This window comes from Castor canadensis, chromosome 2 (genome assembly GCF_047511655.1).
Source record: "Castor canadensis chromosome 2, mCasCan1.hap1v2, whole genome shotgun sequence".
Lineage (NCBI taxonomy): Eukaryota > Metazoa > Chordata > Mammalia > Rodentia > Castoridae > Castor > Castor canadensis.
This window is the reverse complement of record NC_133387.1, coordinates 5518804-5537065: the sequence shown is the minus strand read 5'-3', so window position 1 is coordinate 5537065 and position 18262 is coordinate 5518804. Positions and strand designations below refer to the sequence as shown.

Below are 18262 nucleotides of genomic sequence, written 5' to 3'. Positions count from 1 at the left end.
TTTAATCTGGCCTTGGTAAATACAGTTAAAGTAACAAGTTTCTGTGTTTAGTCTACAGAAGACGGGATGGGGGATTTACATGGCTAGTGGAATGAGCTTGAACCTATGACTCAACCCATTTGAAAAGAGCTGAGCTGATGTTAAGAAATACGGTATGTTGCATTCTGAGACAGGATCAGATGAGCAGTGAGCTTCTCTGAACGCAAGAGATCAACAACAGGACACAAGGCCAGAATTATACATGTAAAATATTTTATTTGTAAATGGTGATCTTCTAAATCTGTGTCCACAAATTCCAAAACCCATAACACTCTGTATACTTCAAAAAATTCAATTTTTGTCAACATTAGATACTATTATACAGAACAGAAACAACAGAAACCCGGCAGGACAAATACTGGTAGGATGTCAGAATATTGTACAAGAGAAGAAAAATATTCAAGAAACCATTTCATACAGCTATTTATCAAGAGAAAAATATATACAATTGATTTATTCTGTAAGATAAAAATACATCATGCCATATACATTACAAGTTCTGAACTGTGTCACTGAGTGTACCAACAGCTTACAGCCCCTTGAATTGTGCACAGAACTTCATTTATACTGAGCCCGCCAAGTGTCAGTACCAGAATTTTAAGTACAAAATAAAAACCTAACCTGCTTCAAAATGCTGAGTAAGTTTCTACAAGCAAACACAAAACAGTGTTTTTTATTAAAGAAATGTAAACAAACAGTTCATACAAACACATTTTAAAATTACATCTTCGAAAAACCCTATTGCCAAAGTCCTGCAGCTGTGAGCATAATCACCCCCTCTTTTATTTATTTTTTTTTTCTTTTTCAATTTTTTGTGTTAAATAGAAGTCTGAGGAGTTAGGGTTAGTTCCTGCTACATGATTCTATTATGTGGACATGATTCTCTGTGGTCTGCAACAAAGTTCTAATCAAAACTACTTTGCTGAAGAAAAAATTCAGCCCCCATTTGGGTGTATTTTTAAGCAGTTATTCACAGTTATCACAAATTGTAAGCACAAAAAACCTGACTGAAGAAGTAGGGATGCAACAATATAATATGAAAAATTAGTTTAACTTACCAAAACAGCTATAAAAGTTGTAGTCATAAGCATACACTGTTCTGTCAGAAGTTAGGTGTATAAAACAATTAAGTCTAATGGACATGGTTTCCAAAAACCCTGACACTCAAGGGTGAACTTTTGGTTATTACATAATTACAATGGCATCTTTAATAACACAAAATTATATTGTAACATCCCTATGATGTTTATAAGCACCCGAGCTGCTGCAGAGCCTGGTAGCATTTGGTCAATAACTATTTTTATACTGTATTTTTCTCAAAATATTTACATATTTGTACAAAGTAACAGGTTTGTTAGTTCTGCAGGTAACAGCAGCAGCTTGGCTTTCTTCTAACTTTTATTTAAAAATAGCTTCATTCACTTATTCAATAATAAATACAAAAAGTTTCTCTTATTTTACAGAAATCAAAAACTACAATGACTGACTCATGGAATCAAGTATTTAAATGTGTTTAGTGCAAGTTATCGTCCCTTAGCTCTGTCCCTAAGGAAGTCCTCTCAGTACATTCCTTCATCAGTGGTGGCCTGCCCCTCAGCAAGGCGCGGCCAGCGCTCCGGACACCCCTTTCGCTGGTGATTTCACTTACATTCATAGGAAGGCTCCCCACCCTGGGGCAGGACAGCCGTCGGCTCTTTGCCCTAGTAAAAGTTTCTCCTTAGTGAGACTAACTAACAAAACGAAACAAACTGAAAAAAAACCAAAGCAAAACAAAACAAAACCCACCAAAAAGGAAACAAAGAGGAGGAAAAGAAAGAAAAGTAACAGAAGAAAAGCAAAAGTGCTGGACCGTTCTGCGACTCTGCTCACCCCAGCACAGGAGACCTGCTTGGTCGGCTTCTCCCGCACTCCCTTAACCAAAAGGCTGAGGAACCAGAGCTCCCAGAAGCTGTTTTCAAAAAGTCATAAACAGAAAACAAAAGTATCTTTCTGTCTGCAAAATTCCAATGGCATGTAGAATCGCCTCTTCCTAGGGACGAGCCACCGCTGAGACAGCAGGAATGCATTCAGTTCATCCACTTCCGGCAGTTGACCGCTCCGCAGTGGCACGGAATCTTGTGCTGGTCGTCTTCGAAGTCAAACTTATAGTCGTAGCAGAGCTGCCCACGGCAAAGACACAGCGTGAGAGGGGACATCGGGGGAGGCAAGCAGACAGATACAGGTTCAAGGAAGACCTGATGCACTGAGTTCCCCAGGACGCTGGGAGAACCCCAAGAGGAAGTAAAGAAACAGAAGTGCCATGCTCTAACAGGAAATGGTCAGACTTGAGAAAGGGGAGCCTGGATGGACAGGGTTACACTTCTTTGTCTTCCTGCAGTGCTGTTGCTGTTCGTGTACAAGGGACTATGTGGACACCATTTTGGGCCATACCCCTATCCTGCTCCCGATTTGGGCTTTGATGACTTTGCCCTTGCCAGCTAACACTGTTCTTTCTTTTTCATCTTTCCTCACTTAAGAGTATTTTAAGGCTGTCTCCATTCTCAGGTGACATCTCTGACCACTCAGCTACCAAGGTAGCTGGGAATGGGCATCACTTCAACAGAACACATCTGCCTCTCTGTCCCCCAGGGTCTTTGTAACGCGCACATCCTTGAACACTATTTGGGAAGACTTTCTACACAGAAAGGAATGAACTGTGTTTACTGAGCAGCAGTTGCTCTTGGTAAGTAGACTCGCTCTTTTATTAGGTGTTTATCAAGTTCTTTCAGCTCTGTAAGGAAACTATTCCTCCATTTTATAGGAAGCAAGACAGCAGCTCGGAAGGGCCAGTGGACTTATTCTGGAAGGCTCAGATGGGAAGGGGCTGCGGGGCTCCAGCGTCACGTCAGCAGGCGTTCCCGCACACTGTCCTGTCACTCAAGTTACTGAGATATGCAGTGACCCTTGTTCTTGATTTAAAAAGCAGATGCCCAAAAGATGACCAAATACAGAGGTATGATCCCAGAGCTGTGCTCATGTCGGGGCCATGGACTCCCACACAGTAAAGACGCTTAGGCTGGCCACTCCCCAAACTGGCTGGGTTCCTTGTAGAAACCCACAGGGCTCCATGAGAGCTTACCAACAAACGCCAGTTCTAGACCTACAGCACTAGAACTAGGTGCCGAGCACAGGTGTCCATGACAGAGCTGGGGGGGAAATGATCTCAACAGGACCAATGTTACCTTATGAGACTGCTAGGCATTCTGGAGACAAAAATCACAAAACACTTAAACTGTGTGGAAACCTGCTGGTTGAAAAGCTACCAGCCTGTACTGATGTCATTGTGCATGTGGCTGCCCACGCTGTGCCTAGAGCTCTTCCACAGGACCAGTGAACCTCGTCCCCAAGATCACCAGGATCTAGAATGGCAGGCGTCATCTTGGAAGAGGGACACAACAAGCTGCCCAGGTCAGGAGACAAAGAAGGCTATAAGACAGGTAAAGGTGCCACATGCCCATGTCAGAACAGCCATGTGGAGGAAGGTGGCACTTGAATGCCTCAAGAGTGATATGACAGGTGGCAAAATGGGTCCTGTCACAAGGAATTTTCTAGCAATACAGAAATGGCAACAACCACACAGGTCACCTGTGCGCAGGAGAGAATGGGGAGCCCCACCCCTCACCTCTTCTCCTTTCTGGATCCTCCTATTGGAGCTGATGATAATCTTGTGTCCTCTCTCAAAAGTCACCACTTCAGCCACACAGTTAGGGGCGCATGAATGGTTTATATATCTGCAGAACATGTCAGAAAACTACTGATCATAAAACAACTAGGAGTCACAGGGAAAATGTCTTGCAATTACACTTCTACTCATCTGTTAACAAACAAGTACAGAGGAAAACTTTAATAAAAATTCTTCTTGAAACTCGTTTTCTCTAAGCCGGGTAGATAGCTCACATCTGTAATCCCAGCACTCAGGAGGCAGAGGAAGGAAAATGGAGAGTTTGAGCTAGCCTGGGCTACATGGTGAGCTCCAGGTCTGCCTCAGAGAACCTGCCTTAGGGAAAAAAAAATACAGGAATGGTAGCTCATGCCTACTTGAGGCAAAGGTAGGAAAACTAAGGTCTGAGGGCATGGCTCAAGTGGTGGAGTGCCTGCCTAGGAAGTGTGAGGTCCTGAATTCAAATCCCAGTGCTACCAAAAAACAGAGAAAGAAACTCTTTGGTTTTCTCTGAATCTTTGGCCACTGCCTGGGCTCAGTGAGGGTGTTTCTCCCAGCCTCCATCATTTCCACTGGCGCCGCCACCCTGAGCAGAATCCTCAGGCCCCTTCCGCCTCACCTTGCAGGCCCTCCTGTGAGAGTGGCATCAATCACGTGGTCATTGTCCATACGGAACATGTACACACCCCGGTTCTAGAAAGAAGGCAGGCAGTTATCAGTGGCTCAAAACTCCCTCTACCTCCTACCGCAGCAGGGGACTGTCCCTGTGGGTGTCTGCCACCCGCAGCAGACACATTTCCATGGGATCAATGGCAAGCATAGGCCAGCTGGCTGTTAGCAAAGCCAAGTGCAGTCATCTACGGTTACACCTGACACCAACTGAAAATGGTGAAACTCCAGGAAAGGGACAGGAGAACAGTACAAAACACCTCGCCGTGGCTTTTGTTCAAGGCTGAACACAGCATGGCAGATGTGACCTTGCCCTTCAGGTGTCTGGAAAGCACAGGGACAGAGAGGATGCTGCAGTCAAGTGGTGCAATCACAGAGACAAGACCCCTACCTGGGACTCGTACAGTTTCTCTTTCCTGTCTGCCACTTCGTTCCGGATGACAGTCCCGATGTACTCAATGACCATGGTGTGTTTCTCAATGTCCCTGGCAGCGTACAGGCCCAGGCCCTGCAAGAAAGGAGCGTCTGCTCACGGCAATCTGCTCAACGAAGCCAGCCTCTCTTTTACAGGCCTTTAAAGGCGCTATCCTTGGGTCTTCTCAAAAGCCATACTTAACAGATTCACCTGTCCTCAAATGATCCTTTATTGAATTTATTTATTGAATTACTTTCTGAAATTTAAAAACCCAACAGTCTTGCTATTGAAAACCATGCCATCAATACTTTGTTCCTATATCGTCTCTTTTTAACACCAAGTTATTAGAGGATATCTATGCTATGCTTTGACTGTGTCCCCTAATCTCCAATGCAACCGAGTTGAGAGGTGGAGTCTTGTAAGAGGTGATTAGGTCATAGGACCTCCGCCCCAGACACAAATTAGTGCTGTTATGGTAGGAGTGTGTTAGTTATCCTGGGAGGGGGTTCTGAGAAAAAGATGAGTTGGACCTGCTGCCCTTCTCTCTTGTCCTTCAGCCTCCCACCCCAGGATAACGCCCTCACCAGAGGTGGCCCCTTAATCTTGGCCTTCGCTTCCTCCAGAACAGCACACCAAATAAACTTCTATTGTTGGTAAATTATCAAGTCTGCAGTGTCCCATCATATGAACACAAAGTGGACGGAAACAGTCTACAGATAGCACTTGTTGGCTGGCTTATCCTCCATATAACACTGTGCTGAGCTGCCACCAACAAAGGGACTTAATGGCTTCTGGTACATAGTACTTACTTTTCAGGGGGTCTCATGTTGTCTATCCTCCTATCTCTACCTCCTGCAGAGCTGAGATTAAAGGCCAATTTATATTTTAAATAGCATTCTGGCTTCTGAGCAGGGACTGGATGGGAGGTGCTGACCAGGTCTGCCATAGTACAGACAAGTGAGAGGTGGGTAACATGGGGTGGGAGCCTGAGAGTGGACTGAAGAGAACTCTGAGGAGGGAAGGGAAGTCAACACAGCTTGATGGCAGTTTACATCTGGGGATACTGAGGCCGACTTGACTTAAGCACTGATACTACTCAGGAACATGAGATGTTTGGAGGACAGCTAGGCTTGGAGACTGGAGAAGTCTTACAAAATTATAAAACTTTAAGGAGCTTTATAACAATTCCATTCTGAGCTGCCCAAAGAGACACTGAATAGATACTTGAATTTTAGGCCTCAGCTCAGAAAGTGAGAACTACAGATGTATTTTAAATGCTGCCTACAGACAGTAGGTGCCAGTGGTGCACACCTGCAATCCTAGCTACTTAGGCAGAAATCAGGAGGGTCGTAATTGGAAGCCAGTCCAGACAAATAGTTCATGAGACTCTATCTCAAAAAAAAAAACAAAAAAAATTACAAAAAAGGGCTGGTAGAGTGGTTCAAGAGGTAGAGCACCTACCTAACAAGTGTGAGGCCCCGAGTTCAAACCCCATTCCCCATCCCCTCCACCCCCCGGAAAAAAGCAATGACTTCATGAAAAAGCAGCATCGAAAAGATTAAGGCAGCTTCCAACAGTAGAGTACCTTTTAAAAACACTTTCATTTTTATTTTTCAAAAGTGCTTTCTTGAAAGGGCTTTATTGACCTCACCACAAATCCAGCACGACCTGCTTCCATGAGCCCTCGCTGAAATGCAGATCCAGCAGCAGTTCCAAGATGACACTGAATTACTAGTGTCACACACTGGCAGGACTAAACATGACTCTGAAAACTTGATTCTAGCTAGGGTCAGAGCTCAGTGGTGGTAAAGCACTTGCCTAGCATGCATGAGATGTTGGATTCAAACCTAAGCACCGCAAAAAAACCCAAAAAACAAATAGGACTCTCCCTGCAGCCACATTAAGTAACTTTCCACATACTGGACATCAGTGTCTTGAGATCCTGACTACCCTATCGCTCCTCTTCTAGAACACAAAATATTCACCTGGATCCGAGACCGAGCCAGATACACATTGGATTTCCACTCGGTCTTCATTCTTCGGTACTGTGATGACTTGGAGTGCACAAACTGCTTACTGTAGGGTGCATTCAGCTCTCCAGTGACTGTGCTCTGGAAGGACTTGGAGGTGCTGGTGCTGTTCAAGGTGTGAGGCCTGCAGATGATGGCGTGCCAACAGGAAAACAAAAGGAAACTGAAGACACTTCTGAACAGCACATACGCCAGACCAATTCAAAATCTTACTGACAGAAATACATGGAAAGCTGCCTAGCAGAGACACACAGCGCGTGCTCTGAGAGGTAGTCAGGCACATACACAGCCAGAGACAGCAGGGTTTGTAAGCAGCAGACAAATCAAGCACAAAAACCACTAATATGCCTAGAAACCCTGGGCTGTACTATGTGAAGTTAAAACAAAATACCTTAACACAAACCTCTTGACATGGGCACTCATTTTAGGTTCAGAACGGGCACAGCCTGTGGGGTTAACGGCAAGGGGGAGCTCCATGAGAGGATTTCGGCCATATCGGAAAGTGTAATTTTCACATGCCTCAACCCCAGGTAGCTGAAAAAGAGGAAATGTACAAAAAGACCACTTAAAATTTGAAGCTGGCAAAAGGACGGCCCCAGATGACAGTAAATTAGAAACATTTTCCCCAGTAACGAAATGATCTTGTAACTTATACAATAAGCCTGTACTCAGATCTATTTGGGTAGGAGTATGTGAGCTGGGTTAAAAGCAGAACTTGGGAAAACCTGGCAAATGCTCCCTGAAAAAAAAAAACAAAGCAAAAACTAACACACAGAACAGCTACACCAACCGACGCACATGTGATTTTAGGATCTGGTTATGTCAGTATTTGCGAACACACGAGTGTGGTGATTCATGATGACTTCTTTCATCTGGATTAACACCAACCTCTATCTGACTGGAATTTTAAAGCTGAACTTGTTGCTAAACATGTGTATAACATTTAAGCAGCCCTCTGATGACCACCTCACCCTGGAAGAGGGCACGAGAGGGCCAGGAACAGGTTCCCAGCACTCTGAAGTGACTTCAGAGGCCAAGGGGGAAGAGCCTGAGACTGTTGATGGCCTCTCTGAGTGAAATGCCTACTCTCCTTCAGGGAATCACAACATTCCATAGGGGATGTCATGTTCTGAAAGCATCAACAGTCCAGTGTGTGTTAAGCTGACCACAGTGAGTGAGGAAGCAGCCCCAGTGTGGAATCCTGACCAAGGCACTCACCGATTCAGCAATCCGTGCCACTGCGGACACAGTTAAGCCAAACAAGTCTTCTCCCTTCAAATACGCAGGGAAAAGCTGCAGCATCTCAGACTTTTTCCTCACACTTGCCACGGGCTCCAAAATTTTATCCCAAACACCTACATATGAACAAGAAAATAAAGTTTATCATAACTTGCTTTTAGCTAAACAGAAACATGGGACACAGTACAAAACCGAATGAGAATGAAGAATAAGTCACAAAGACTAATTTCTAAATAAAATTTGTTGGGCAGTAATCTAACAAACATGTTACATTAAACCATAAAAATGAAAAAGTTAATTCACTTTCATACTGGCCAAATTAACACACTCAGTTTTAAAAATAGTTCACTTGGTACTATCTGTAGATACATGAATTGTTATTTTCTTTGGAAATATCTTTAGAGCATTTCATTGAAAAATGATTAACATTTACAAAACAGCTTCCCAGGACTTTCTACGTCGATACGATGACAACGTAGATCTTCCCTAGAGTCAGAATTAAGTGCCTGATCCCAGCTATAATATCTTACAGTCCCGAGATGCAACAACATACACAACACACTCCACATATGGCTCCTGCCCTCTAGAACCCGACACTGAAGAGGTTCCCCAAGGTCAAGCCACCTTTACTGTCAAATTGTCTACATTTATTTACCAACCCTTACATTCAAACCCCTAACTGACGATACAAGTGTTCTGAAAGAATATAGCAAAGAGCAAGGACGGTAACACAAAACAGCTGAGATCTGTATTGGTAAATTAAAAATCCCCATCTGCTATGCTATATGGAATGAACATAAGGAAGAGTGTAGCAACACTGACAGAAAATGTTCACTAGCCTAACATCAGTGCAACCGGCTCTGCAGAGCATGTCACGGGCAAATGTTACCTTTGGGTGATGAGTCACTTAAGACTAGGTCTTCATGGCCCTGCTCCACAATCCTGATGACAAATGCTGGGCGCCCATCCTTCTCCTCAATGGAACACAGATAGCGGCAGCGCCTGTTGGCATAGCGCGTGCTCCAGTACAAGCGGCTGGCTTCATAGCCCACGGGGAAGAGCGCTTTAGGAGAGTGGAACACTTGCATTTGCTGTGGAAGCAGCTGACCTATTGCGTGGAAGATGAGGCTTCCCACACGGAACGTGTGGTCCCGTTCTCCTCGTTGCACGATGCTAGCGATTTGTCGCACCTCATCCCGCTGCACATAGACCCTCCTAAAGACTGCAAAGTAACTTAGTTCTTGCTCGTGGATCCCCTTTGGTTTATGCATGGGGCAAAGCATAGTTTTGTCCTTAAAAAACATGCATTGTGCTTTAATGGCGCAAGTAAAGTGATAAATGTTGGTGCATCGAAATCTGTGACATCCACTGGTAGCACCAGTCTTATGACAGAAGACACATTTCATTTGCAGTCCTCTTCTCAGTGCTAACTCTACATTTATTAAGGCACCAGCCTGAGTCTCATAGACCTCCGTGGACCACAGAGCACAGTTCAAGTGGACCCACAGATCCAAGTCAAGGTTGAGCAGCCTTGCTGGTCCATCTGTCAGTCCATCACCTTCTTCATGACAAAAGCAACACTTTCGATAGTCCTTGGGCACAGGGTCAGGTTTAAGAGAAGTGCCCAATTTCCTTAGAAATTCATCTATTTCCTCCTCACAAGGCGGTTTAAATGTCCCCTTGGGGATTACAATATGAATGCTCCATTTCTTCCACTTCATACCTCTCCACTTTTTATTTAGTGGTCTACAATCTTCAAACCCGCCGTGAACAGTCCTCAGCCGAGGCTTTAACTTAACTGTTACCTTGAGCTCATCAGGCTTGGCCTCTACTTTGGCTGCTTCAAAGGCAGGAGGGAATGTGATGGGAGGTGATGGGGGTGGGGAAGCTTTTTCCTGGAGCTGTGGGAGACAGTGCACATCCAAAGTGGAGGTGTTGTTGCTGTACTGGTGAAATGCTTTGGAAGGCACCTCTCTCATAGGGGACTGTGGCAGTGAAGGAATGGATTCCTGGGCAGCAAAAAAGAAACCATGATAAAGAAGAGTGATTCACATATACTAAAAGCAATTGCTGTTCCAGTACGAAGTCACACTATATGTTTAACTGGCTGTGTGACTTGAGGGGCTGGAATAGGTCAAAGAGTGAGGTTTCAGGTATAGCGTAAGTCAACATCAAATAACATCAAATAAGGGTGTTTAGGTCATAACTGAGAAGCCAATAAAAGTAGGGTGGCGGAGTGAGGGCCCCTCCCCATGACTGTTGTACAAAGCCACAACCTGGAGAATACTCTGTTCTTAAACTTTCTGGGACATCCTCCTGCCTAACTATAAAAAAAAATCAGAAAAATCAATGCTGTCAGAAGATCTAGATAATTTAATTTGTACAATAGAATGATGTTAAGAGTAAGGCAGTGTCATCTACTGAGAGCTTATCTCCACTCCCTGAAATTCCTGTTCATTGATCACAGGCTCGATCAGCTGGAGTGAATGTGAGAGATGAGGAAGGAGCTCTGTGCCAATGAATAAAGCACACTAAGCCCATGGCTATGACCCAGCTGCTCAAAGAATCGGGCTGAGAGAAGTCCCTCATGCGTGGGACAGTCCATGGTAAACGCATAAACACCAAAAGCACACTTCCCTCCGCTCAGACTCCCCTGTCCTAAAAGGTGTCTGGAAAGAGATGAGCCTCATTACAAAATCTGGAGTGGAATGCAACTGTACACCAGCTTAAGAAATAACCTGGTGAAAACCATGCCTCCGTTCACCTAGGCGGAGACATTTTAATTAAAAGTCTAAATTTAATTGTCAAGTAGTTTAGACTTTATTACGCAAGGGACTGCTGCCTTTTCAAAACTAAATCTTCAGAAAGTTCCTCTGTGAAAGACACAGTAAAAAACTTATCTGGAGGGAGGAATGACTAGCCATATTACTGCACATCAAAACATACAATTAAAAATGCATCATTTGCATCAACTACCTGGTGAAATACACCCAATTTGCCTAAAACCAAGTAAGATATTTGTAATTGGTAAAATGTAAGATTTTGGTATTAATATTCTACTTAATTCTCAACTTTTAAAATGCAATTTAGGACTGCACACTTTTGTCAAATAGCTAATTTTTTTGGGAAGAGCAACAAAGATTAAGACTGTGGTCTCTCAACTGGGTAAGAATCTGCTTAGGATCTTCCACCCAGGAGTGCTATGAGGAGGGACATACCTGTTTTGTTTGCTAGCGTGTACCCAGACCACAGAAATCAAGTATTACATATTGCTTAGTGAGGCTGCACTAACTTTACCTTGCTTTCTGAGTTTTTTGCTTGTGCAGTTGATGAATACAGAACAAAGCAGTTATTACTACAAAAGACAATGTCCTTCTCCATCCTCCTAGCGCACTCTCGGGAATCCTGAAAAGCAAAGAGAAATGCATGGGAGCTCAACAAGCCAGAACTTAATGAAATGGGGCTCACACACTGCTGATCGTCACTCATGTTCAAAATTGAGAGCAGTTGTTTATCTTACTTGTAAGAAGGTGACGGTGCCCAGTAATTACCATTTAATAATTCTGCCACCAAGGAAATATTGTACAAACTATGCTGTTCATATTTCACTTGATTTTAAAAATGTGGTCTTCATCATGAATAACTTAACAATCTGCTGTAGCTTCTGCTCTGAAGCCCAGCACACCTAACATATGCTCACACTGCACCAGGAACTGTCCCACATGCAGCACAAAGGGACCCTTTCCTGACGGAGGACACTTCCTCTGGGATGAGGGTGGGGTCATAGGAAGAATCCTAAGTACCTTGTTCACAAAGGACAGGTCTTTGAAAGACTTCCGCACACCACTTCCAAGAATAACCACTTTGCAGTGACAACACCACTGTGGTCTGAGGGCTGCACCTTCTGCAATACCGTGACTGGAATCCTTATATCCAGAAAGACCTACAGGCAACCAACTTTTGTTAGAAATTGAAACTAACCAAGAACACAAAGTAGTACATGGTGACCAAATATAACACGGCTCATTAACTTATTGATATTGTTCTTTAATTAATAAAAATCCTATCTGCTACGTGATGGTTATAGGGCATCTACGTGACATGGGCACAAATAAAGAAAATGCCCATTCTCAAGCATTTGAGAAAACAATGCTAGTATGAAAGTATCTAACAAGCCATTTCACCAAGATATAGCAATATCCAAAGTTCATAGTGAGGGGAAGAGAGACTCCCACTGTGTAAGGGGTGAGATGATACTCAAATGTTCTACAGGAGATAAAAAGAAATGTGTGTAAGACTTAAATAAGTGTGACTTAAAGCATCAGAGAGAAACAAGGAAAGGGCCAAGGCCAAGGTAAAGTGCAAATGAGGACTCGGATTAGAAGGCACAGGGCTGACTCAGAGAGCATAATTCAGGTAGGGTGTGAAGGAAGAAAGGGGCAGGAAAAACATTAACAGAAGCAGCTAATGCTTAGAGTTCAAAACTCCGACACAGACAACTTTCAAAAAGAGTTCAAAGATGAGAAGTGAGAAACTAGCAGATTCAAGTAGAAGGGTCAGGACAGACACCAGATTATAAGGAAACTGACAGGGACACGTTGAGGAGGTGGGGCCCCAGAACACACGAATGAGATGCTAATGAGATAAGAAGGTAAAGCCATGGTGCGCCTGAGGAAAGCATGCTGGTTGTCAGAGATGAGCTTGGGCCCCTGTGTGGAAAGAGAGGTGCCCTGCACAGGTGTGCACAGGCAAGCAGAGCCACTGACAACCAGGGCAGAGGAGGACAGGAAAACAGTGCATGCCAGGTCACCAGCCTCATCTGCAGCACATGGAGTGAGCAGACAGTAGCACGGGGGGCTCAGGGATGCAAAGAACAGAAGCTGCTTAAGGGCAGGGAAGTTGGTCTTCCAGCAATCCGCACAGAGAGCTGCAGTCAATTCTTCTGGCTTGCCAGCATGATGGTCACATCATAGAACAGGAAACAGAAGACCCAGAGACCACACACCAACACGTCACCTATTAGTTGTTAAATAGGTGACTTTAAAAAGAATAAGAAATTAAATAGAGACTTTTAAAAGAATAAGCTTAACTTGAGTCAAGAACAGATTTGGGGAAACAAAAAGCTCACTAGCTCACCATTGCTTGTTGGAGGAAATGGTACATTAGGCTGCTTCAGCCGGTAAGAGCTTGCTAATCTGGGAGGATTTGCAGATCCTGGTGGAGGCCCACGAAGAAGTAAATGCTGTCGATACTCCAAACCTGGGTTTACTCTGTGGCTATTGACCAAACCCATGGATGGAACATCTGGAGCATTACTAACCTCATAGCTGTTAGGAATTCGCACGTGAAGAAGGTCGGAAAACGCAGCCACAACACTGCTAATGTTCTAAAACAAAATGCAAACACTGTGTTACCCACACAGAGAGCACAGTCAGCCACTGAAGAGAAATACGTACTTAGGATAAATGCTATCTGCATGATACATACAGTGAAGAACATCCAGCAACTTAAGACTTAGAGCCTCAGGAAAAACAACTATTTTAACGGTGGACAAATACACAAAGGCTTTATAAACAGAAATCCAATTTGGGAACATGTTAAATTATCCTAGCTATCTTAATATCTGACAGGACTAACAGACACAACTATGAGAGAGGAGCTAATCCCCATCAGTGTTCCCAAAGTTTGTATCCAGCTCTGGACAAAAGTCTGCCAACAGTCCACAAAAATGCACAAATGTCAGGTTACTGCACTATGAATGTGCTCTTCAATAAAAATGTCTTTATGAAATTCAGGGTTAAATTTTGTTTAAATCCTGAGAAAAATCACAACTGTTCTAAGTAGCTGCTACCTGAAGAACATTTCTATTGCTCCTGTAAAAAACTTCTATTGATAATGTTATGTTCAAGTGGTTAATTTTCTATAGCATTAGCAGTTATGAAAAGGTTTCTCTCTAAAGAGAATTCACCTATTCTTTTTTTCCTTGACTTAGGCTGAGACTGATGTCATGCTTAATGACAGTGCTCAAAGGGAGCCTTGATGTCTAAAGTGGCTCTCACCCTACTCTTCACTATCTTTTATCCTCAGTGACCTTGCAGCCTGTGGTTCGCTATAGCCGCCAGCATAGCTCTAACAATGGCCGCCCTCCACTGCATCAGAAGTCATTTCATCTTTACCTCAGCAGCTGTAGGATGCAGGGTAATTGCTACAGAGATAAGACCCGATCTGGGGCCATTTGGGGAAGAACCAAAAGGTGATGTAAAAAATAAAGTGCCTGGCTCAGTTTTGATGTCATTCCTTCTTGACTCTGAACCTTAAAAAGGAAAAGAAAGGAGTATTAATAGCTTTTCAAGATGAAAATATTTACATTAGTAAATCAGTAGACTGTGGAGATACAGTTAAGACCGTGTTCTTACTTTTCCCAGCGATGCTAGGAAGAATTGGAATAATAGGGGATGGCACCGGCTCTGGAGGCTCCTCTTTGACCAATGACAGATCTGGATACCTGCTCACTTCCACCCCAACCACACTCTCAGGAGAGGACGAGGGAACAAAGCTGTCAGGAGTGTCCCGATCACCACAGTGATCCTGTATCCTGAAAGAGGAGCACACATGTCTCAACGTGCAAACACGTCACAGGAGGTTCTTGCACCAGCCCCTGAACACTACAGCAAGAACACTCTAGGCAACAGCAGTAACATAATAGCAAATGAATCAATTTGGGGCCAAACAAGCAATCTCCCAGAAAAAAAATATAGTAAGTTTAGCTACAGAATTACACAAATTGTTCTGACCATTTTCTTCTGACCAAAGCTTCAGCATCAAAGTTTAAAGATATGCTGAGGAGGGAGATTATAACTTAATACAGGAAGGATAAGTACTAACACCTTTGCAAAACCCCAGGATCCCTGAGATCCAGGGAAGCCTCCTGCTGCTTGGACAGGAAGGAGGTGTCCAAGCACACATGCATGAGACGGACTGGAACAGCCATCCTGTTCTGCTGCATACAATGGCAAGATGAGAGAGTGCATGGTCATCGAGGCCTTGGGAGACGCTTTTTTTTTTTTTAAACTAATAAAGAAAGATGGAAAGAGAAAGAGAGTGGTTTCTCTTGTCTAGTCCAAGGCACAAGTTTACCAGGGACTAGTGAGACCTCTGGCTAAGAGACACAGAACATCCATGTGGATCTGCTTTCTCCCTGCTCATGCTGAAGGACATCTGACAAATGCTTCCAGACAGAGTCATGTGAAATCCAGGGGTGTAACAGACACCTGTGCTAGGTCACCAATCATGCACAGAGCAAGCCACCTTCTGCAGCTGCTAAAAAGAGCCATGCTCCCGACTGGCATGATAGGGATCCCCAGCCATGAGGTACAGGTGAAAGGAGTCCGGGATCCCAAACGTGGATAAATTACTCTTCTTTTTGGTCCAACATTTCCTCATTGGGACTTAAGAGTAAATGGATGTCTCATCAAATAGAAGATGGTTAGGTTTTCCAGAGAAGAGATAAAAATTTGAAGATGTGTGTATGGACTCCCTGGATCTATCTAGTTGGGTAGTGATTCTCCCCAGTCAGAATCTTGAGGCCAAAGAACTGACAGAAGCTGGTTATAAGCTCTCTGGAGCACAGGACCATCTCTTTCCCACTACAGACTTCACTAGTATCTGTGACTACTAGCTTTCATTTTACACATGTTTAAGTATCAACAAACCCAGTAACTCACACTAAAGCTCAAGAAAGACAATGATCTAAGAAACACAGCAGGGGATGTTTTCCATCGCCTCAGTGTTTATCTGATTGTCAACATTTGTTGAACTCCCTAGATTATCTAAGGTTTTTAAAATGCACAAATTAATTATATCTATGGTAACAATATCTTTTTTTTGGAGGGGGGAGGAGGAAAGCTACCACTTGAGCCTCCCCCCCATAATGTCTATTAAGTTTTATGTTCCTGAGTATTAGTCACCAAATTTTACCCCCCCACAATGTTTTCAAATACTATTCCAACACAAATTATGCTCAATACATAAAAAAAAAAAAGTAACTAAAAACTACTTGACAAAAAGTAATTTCCACCTTAATTCCTCCTGGTTATTGTGAGGTGGCGTGGGAAGTGAGGCTGGAACGTCCACTGTCTTTGGGCCTTGAGCAATGGCTCTTGCCAGCAAGTCATCCTGTGGCCTGAATGGCAGCTGAAACGGCTTTGGTCCTAGAGTTTTGGTAACTGCAAAAGCAAACATACAGAGCCATAAACATGCTTGGTCAAAGTTGGCAAGCAGGTGGAAGTTTATAGTTCTGCTGACATGCCACCAGGCACAGCCAGCAAAGGCACACTCCGGACACTATACGCATACCTTCATGGCTCACCAACACTCCAGCTTTTCCAGCAAGTTCTTCAGTTGTTGCAAAACCATTTGCCATCTTCTGACAAGCCATAGGAGGTGGTGTAGGAGGAAGAGAGGCAGGGGGTGTTGGAGGATTACTTAAATTATTCTGCTGCAGGAGACCAAAAAATTTTAAATTATATGCTACTGAGCAAATATGCAATGACCTAGTTCTGTGAATTTTTAGCACATGGAAGCAAGGCTACAGATGTAATCAAGATGTATCTTAGTTCCCAATGCATACCAAGAAAAATACACACACAAGGCCAGGAGGCTTTTAGCAGAACTAGATATATTATTATCTGTTTGTTTATTTGACCCAGCTGGAGTACTTAGCTTTGAAACGAAGACGCCAATTCCCATTATGCCTGATTTGATTTTATGCAACTCTTTTCAAGTTTTATTGTTACATCAAGTAGTGAAAGGCAGTTTTAAAACTGAATCAATAAATTATAAAGTTCTCAAAAATTCCTTTTGCCAATTTCCATTAAAATATACCCTCATTCTATGAAAAACTGTAGAATCTGTAGTCTTAAACTTATAATTGCAATTCACATCTCAGGTATTAGAATCTGGATTGTTCAAGATCTCTAAAGGAAGCAAAAAGAGAAAAACTACTAGCTAAAGGGATCATACATATTAACAAATGCAGTTCCTTTTCTTCCAGCCTTCCATTTGTCACCAATCTGTCATGTATGCTTTAGTCTCTGAAGGAATGTTGGACTCTACCAAAATAATACCTATAAATCAAGTGCAAGGCGAAATTAAAAGTCTTGCAAAGATATGGGATTCATGAAGATGATGTGATTTGAAGAAGAGCTGCATTAAGAGGCGTTCTAACTGAGGAACAGCACACAAGGATAAGAAAGGGAGTACTCAGACAATTATCTAATATTAAAGAGAAGAGAAACCATCAGGAAGACTGATGATACTTGCAAATGTTTTGCAAAATCACTCTTTTTATGTAGATCAGATGTGAACTGAAGCTGTCATAAAACTCTGTTAGGAAAGTAATACCAAAATAAAGTGACACCAAAAAATAAACCTGATTTGGCTTTATTATTTTAATAGCCTAGGAATTAGCGCATAGTTTAAGGTCACCTAAATTATTAGATAAAATACGTTTAAAAGTCTTTTATTTCAATTTTCAAGGTTAAAAAGTCTAACCATGCTTTTTACTCCCACTGTTCACTATGAATTCTGCTTCATTTTAAGAGTTAATAAAGGTTATAAGGAAACATGTATTTCCTCTACCACTGAAAGACATAATGGCTACTTCTCACCTATTTCTTACCTATAGAAAATTTCAACGTACATGTTAGAAACACTTCACCAGGTAAAAATTTAACCTTTTATCTCAACTTAAGTTTCAATGAGACTTGGGAGCTTAGATGTAAGCTAGAGCAAAACCAAGACACCTTCTACCAACTGTGATAAGTCTCCAAACACGAAGCCAGGTAGCACCTTGGAAGAGAAACATACCTTGTAGATCAACTGAGAATAGTAGTCCGAAACCCCTTCAAGGGTAGCACTGCCAAAAGTTCCTAGAAGTCGATTCCCACTATTAAATTGGCCACTGCCGTAAGGAAGAAAGTGCGCAAAGTTCACTCCAATGATCGGTTCCATTAGAGGGAGCAGAGAGAGCTGCTATCAGAAAACACATTTAAGAGTAATGTACATGATTAACAACAAAGGTGAATGCTTCTCAACTTCCTAAGACCTGAAGCAAATGGGGCTTGAGAAAACAAGATAAAAATTTCAAGTATTAAAATGCTGGAGTGAAAG

General features: G+C 43.0%; 1 protein-coding gene across 18 annotated transcripts in view; it reads right to left on the bottom strand.

Annotated features, from left to right (window-relative positions):
- Nucleotides 1-770: 770 nt before the first annotated feature.
- Nucleotides 771-18262, bottom strand: part of Kmt2c (lysine methyltransferase 2C) — a 244796-nt gene continuing 227304 nt past the window's right edge. For 8 of the 18 annotated variants that reach the window (XM_074060240.1, XM_074060298.1, XM_074060304.1 and 5 more), the window contains 15 exons: nt 17960-18124; nt 16448-16589; nt 16170-16317; nt 14509-14687; nt 14269-14405; nt 13229-13478; nt 11896-12035; nt 11390-11497; nt 8982-10101; nt 8072-8208; nt 7245-7387; nt 6809-6977; nt 4800-4916; nt 4359-4432; nt 771-3809 (listed from right to left, as the gene is read on the bottom strand). In XM_074060240.1, coding sequence (XP_073916341.1) covers nt 3488-3809; nt 4359-4432; nt 4800-4916; nt 6809-6977; nt 7245-7387; nt 8072-8208; nt 8982-10101; nt 11390-11497; nt 11896-12035; nt 13229-13478; nt 14269-14405; nt 14509-14687; nt 16170-16317; nt 16448-16589; nt 17960-18124 — 3351 coding nt within the window. In that variant the 3' untranslated portion in view covers nt 771-3487. The remainder of the gene's footprint in view (nt 3810-4358; nt 4433-4799; nt 4917-6808; nt 6978-7244; nt 7388-8071; nt 8209-8981; nt 10102-11389; nt 11498-11895; nt 12036-13228; nt 13479-14268; nt 14406-14508; nt 14688-16169; nt 16318-16447; nt 16590-17959; nt 18125-18262) is intronic. The other 10 variants (XM_074060279.1, XM_074060317.1, XM_074060325.1 and 7 more) reach the window with 7 other exon arrangements.